Here is a 5,451-nt window from a genome sequence, read left to right on the forward strand (position 1 = left end):
GATATGGGTTCCGAGTCCTCTTTCACCCTTAAAAGAGAGTCCACAGATAGGACAAACCTTGTCTTGAGGGCGTGGGCTGTTGTCTGGTTGTCCGCCGCCCGCCCCCGTGATGCTGCCTTGGGTTTTCGGTGGACGAGGAAAAACATCTTCAATGGGGATCATCCTTCCTAAAACTACCCCGTCTGCATCTGGCCATTCTACTTTTACAAAGTTCGTTTCACCACTCTCTGCAGTAGCCACAGACATCAGAGAGACAACAACTGCCTCTTGAACTGTCCCTCCAGTCCTCAGAACCCAGACCCGCTTCTATGTTTTTCCTTGATTTCATATTCATCTTCGTTCGTTTTTATTCATTAACTTTTACCTCTCTTCCTTTTATTTATTCTTTTTCCCATCCAAAATTACCCACCACATGCATCGTTAAAATAATTGACTAAAATACAATAAAATTCATATATGTTAAAATAAATAAATAAATTACTAAAATATAATTAAAATTCATGGATATTAAAATAAATAATATTGCAGCAAAAAAACCAAAAGACATGCATACATGCACCTACATTGCAATATCTCTATCCCTACTACTCCCTACAATAGAGTTTAAAATAATAAAAAGATTATAAATAAATAAATAGGTTAAAATAAGTTAAAATAAATAAGCTAAAAGTAACATCATGTCAAATTGTTAAAATAAAGAAAGTGATATATATACACTTATGTCGATAATATTTAATAAAAAAATATATTAAAAAAAGAAAGAGAAAAAAAAACTTTAAAAAAAATCTCCAGATGAAAAAACAAAAGAAAAGAAACAGACAAAAGAAGAAAAAAAAACTTAACAAATGAAAAAAAAAATCTCCAGATGAAAGAAAAAACAGAGAAAATAAAAGAAAAAAAAAACAAAAGTTTAAAAAAAACAACAATATATACATACATTCGTGAATGCCTGACTCAACAATATCAGTTAAAAAAAAAAAAAAAAAAAAAAAGTCAATGAATTCGAACTCAGGACCCGCTGGAGACCGCACTGTTGGTACACAGGGCCTTGACCATGAATAGTTCGATAAGATAAGACCCCCAAAGGGGAATTACCGGCTACCTGAGTCAGCTATGCTAAACAATCACCAATTTATTACTTATAATGGCTAATAATTTGGCTCTCACCTCACTATTTGTGAACTTAAAAATGTTCTCCTGTTTATAAATACACTGTTCACAAAATTTAATAGCTGGCTTCAAAAGACTGCCGAGATGAGAAGGTAACAAAGGCAGAGCGATGCGAACACTGTTCTGCATTAGCGGCCATGACACCTGAGACTCCCAACAATTACAACAGACAAAATTACATCTTCATTGCATTGTTATTGACTTATACAGCTCTTAGTAGCTCTCATCTAAACTCGTTCAGTGAATAAATTTCTTGATTCTACTCCTAATACTTTAGGTAATGAAAGAATTACATTGCAAACTCTTTTATAAAAAAAAAAATAAATAAGTGTTGATTCATAACTTTGTATTCAGAACTTCTGACAAGTAGCTCTATAGATATTAGATTGGAAATAATAAAATGAGTTCCTATGCCATAGTAAAAATAACACTTTATTCATGAAATCAAAAAAATATATTTATTCAAACTACTTTCAGTGCTTGATAAAAAACTGGTATTTTATGAAATTATTAAGAGCTATGATAATAGTCACACTACATAATACGCAGTAGAAAATATCCATTTTATAATTTTCCAAAAATATATATTGATTTATGTTCTTTCACTAAACAGTGTCTGTATTTTATTCTTTGCTGGTAACATATATTAATGAAATATAAAGAATGAAAAATAGATTTTAAAAAAAATATACTACATTTAATTGCATACTAATATACAAGTATTATTAATTACAATTAAATAATCTTGGCACAATTTCAACATTGCCAAAAACATTTCCTAGCTCATTACTTTATTTTAATGAATGTTTCATCATTTAGAATTTTATAACCATCTTCTCTAAATGAAGTTAAATCTTCCCAGTGACGTTTACTGCTAAATTTGTGGAGGTCTACAAAGACCTGAGGTAATGGCTGAAGATTTCCCAGCACAGCTAAATCAGAAAAGTAATCCCCTTGCATTGCGCCCATCATATGAAAATCTCTTGTTGTCAAACCCTTCTTTCGTCGCCTTTCCTTTTCTTCATCTGTGTCAGCTTTCATTTCAGTTTGACTAGGCAGTTTGAACTCTCCTGTGAGGACCTTCAAGAAGAATCGGACCTGAAATATATAAATTAAAAAATTTAAATAAAATAAGATGCAAATTTATTTTTAATTAATTTATAATTTATACATTATAACTGAATTTCAACATACAAAAACTTTAATATTAACCCAATTAAAGTTGCTTTTATAATTTTATAAGCAATATCAATATTTTTTTTTTTATCTAGCAACCAAAACTCAAGGCTTAATCTATAACCATAACCAATAGTGATACACAGAAACACTGTCCTTTATGGTTATGTTGTGAAATTAAAATGATAGAAAAAATAATCAATATAGATTACAAAAAAACACATTTTTTCAAAAATTCCTTATTATTGGTTCATATCACTTCTTTGTACACTAAAATAAACAAAAACCTGTTAATATTTGATCAGTAAATTACTTACAGATTAAATTAAGCAAATATGACAAACCTGCAAATCATAGAGTGAAAAAGGACACACGTAATACGGCAGTCCAACAAAACATAATCTGGGATATTCTATACTAATTAAATGTTTATATAATGGTTGAACACAGTTTTCTATTACTTTAACACCACACTTCTCAGACAAGAACGGGAAACTGTATTTGTAACCTAAAAACATCACAATAGGATAAAACAAATTATTATAAACTAGTAGAATTCATCCCATATCTTCACATTTCACAAACACCCAAACAATTCCTAAAAAAATATAGTATATAAAAAAATTATATGAATATTAGAAAATAATATTAAAACTGAAAGAAGATTAATACTTTTACCATTTTAATTATAATGATTTTTTCCATATAAATCAAAATACCAACATTTTAATATGATAGAAAAATATAAATTACTTGCCAGTACAATAAACTATTGTGTCAATATCTTCTGTTGTACCATCCTCAAATTTAATTTGTTTTCCCTCAACTTCAATTATTTCAAACTTTATTGCTGCATTATCTGGTAAAAAATTGTCAGGTAAAACATCAATTTTCACATTTCCACCTTTATGACGGCTTAAAATGACCTATAATAATTTTTATAAAAAGATTATTAGTTGAACATAAGCGATAACTCTAGGAAGATAGCCCATGTGGTGATCAAGAAAGGAAAATATAAATTATTTGCCAGTGATATAAGCTATTAGGTCAACATCCTCTTTAAAACCATCATCAACTTCCTTGATTGCCACTCAGACCATCTTCCAAAAAAAAATTCTATACATTACCAACATAAAATATAATATTTTGTTATAACTAATTATAACATTTCATAACTCATGTTCAAAACATAAAATATGGTAGGTTCTACTTCAGTAATAATTCATACCTAAAACCACTGATCACAGTAATCTCCTTATTTTCTTCACTAACAAACTAAATAGAAAATGTTTGCCAAGCAGATACAAGAGTATACCTATCTCACAACTTTTATATTTTCTTTTTCATTTCCTTATTTTCTTTTTCTTGAAATTATCCTTGTACTGCATATTTCCATTATGTCTTTATAGATGAACCATGTTTTAAAATATGTAGTTCTGATAGAATTGTGGTTTTGAGAAAACCAAACACAGAATTTAAACAGAAAAGTGTGAGTGGTACAGTAGAACATGGAGAAGGGTCATTGATGATTTAGGGCTGTCTTTCATTGAAGAGGACATATTCATATAACAAATATGAATATTCATATAACATATTCACAGACCAAATCATGGATAAATTCAAGTATATTGATATTCTTAAAAAAAAAAAAAAAAAAAAAAAGGAAAAATTGGGGATCAATCAAATTGTAAACCTTATTTTTCCCCTCTACCTTGTCATTTCTGACATATGGAGGGTTATCCTAGAAATATCAACCTATTCTAACCAGATTGGGAAGGTCGAGCTATGATTCGCTATGATTCCATGGGACCGCTATGAAATAAAAGTCAACCCATCTAGGCCGGAATCGAACTGACATGAGGTTTCTATGGTGATCCATTACTCTCTTAGCTACATCAGCCTCAAATTTTAAGCTCTATCATAATAGTGACACTAATCCGAAAGTGATATCTATCCTTGAAACATCTCTTTCACTTAGAAAGCAAAAGAAGATATACCCTATTCAAAATGAAAATGAATTGGAGAAAAAGAAAATTCTCGAGTGACACAAAATCGAATAAGAGACAATTATTAATTAAATCAATGCCTAAAACGCTGAAATTTGTAAATAAGCAAAAAGGTTTTTCAAACAAGTATCAATATATTATTAATAAATCAATTTAACTCATTGTCATCATTTCATTTGCATGTAAATCTGATTGTGTATTTGGGAATATTTTAAATATTTTTTAGTGTTTTATTAAAACTGTGAAAATGATATTTGTTTTTGTTACTGATTTTAATAACGTTCTCTCAGAAGTTTGGTGACAAACCACTTTGGCTTATTACAGACAATGTAGACTTATTGATAAATTATTATACAATGCAATGAATGTTATCTTTTTTAAATTATATCATTATGTATTGTATTAGTATGTATTCACTTTAAAATGCTATTAATACATTAAGTTATGCAGTAAAAATTTCCAGTTTAGACATATTTTTTTAATTTAATATTATTAAGAAAGGCAGAATTATCATTTTTATTTAAGAGACCATACATATTGATACTTTATTTAATATTAACAACTTATATTTACTTTAGAAGCTGTTGAAGCTAATTCAACTGTCAAATCCATTCCTGAAGGTCCTGCACCAATCACGACTACTCTTTTACCTGAGAAATTTTCAGGATCTCTGTAATCATGGCTGTGTAATTGTTCACCAGGAAAAGAGTCAATCCCTTTAAGTTCTGGATAAACAGGAGTATTATAATGGCTGAAACATTTTTATTTATTTAAACCATTAAAAAATTAATTATAATAATTTAAAAATTTGAATAATTTACGTGTATACAAACAAAATGACAGAATTATGAAGGCAATAGCCATCTGTGATAGTTTACAGCTTAATTAATATGAATAAAAAATATAGTAATAAAATGAACAATTGAAAAATTAATAGAAACTGCAAGCTTCATTTATTAACATATATATACCAAGTTGAGATCCACCTAAACTTCCAAACATGGGGGTCACAAGCTATTAAAGGTCAGCAGTTCCATTACCCGATCAACAGAGAAATAATATCTTAATAATATCTGGATAGACATAGATTATTAAAAAA

General features: G+C 28.8%; 1 protein-coding gene across 1 annotated transcript; it reads right to left on the minus strand.

The window, feature by feature from the left end:
- Positions 1-1,581: 1,581 nt before the first annotated feature.
- LOC106680553 (uncharacterized) lies at positions 1,582-4,942 on the minus strand (the record flags this gene model as incomplete). The annotated part of the gene is given in 4 exon segments (XM_014420334.1): positions 1,582-2,268; positions 2,691-2,854; positions 3,104-3,272; positions 4,926-4,942. Coding segments are annotated over 4 exon segments (662 nt in total), but the record flags the coding sequence as incomplete, so codon positions are not given.
- Between the last annotated feature and the right edge of the window lie 509 nt (positions 4,943-5,451).

This window comes from Halyomorpha halys, unplaced genomic scaffold (genome assembly GCF_000696795.3).
Source record: "Halyomorpha halys isolate HHAL.00 unplaced genomic scaffold, Hhal_1.1 Scaffold267.1, whole genome shotgun sequence".
NCBI lineage: Eukaryota > Metazoa > Arthropoda > Insecta > Hemiptera > Pentatomidae > Halyomorpha > Halyomorpha halys.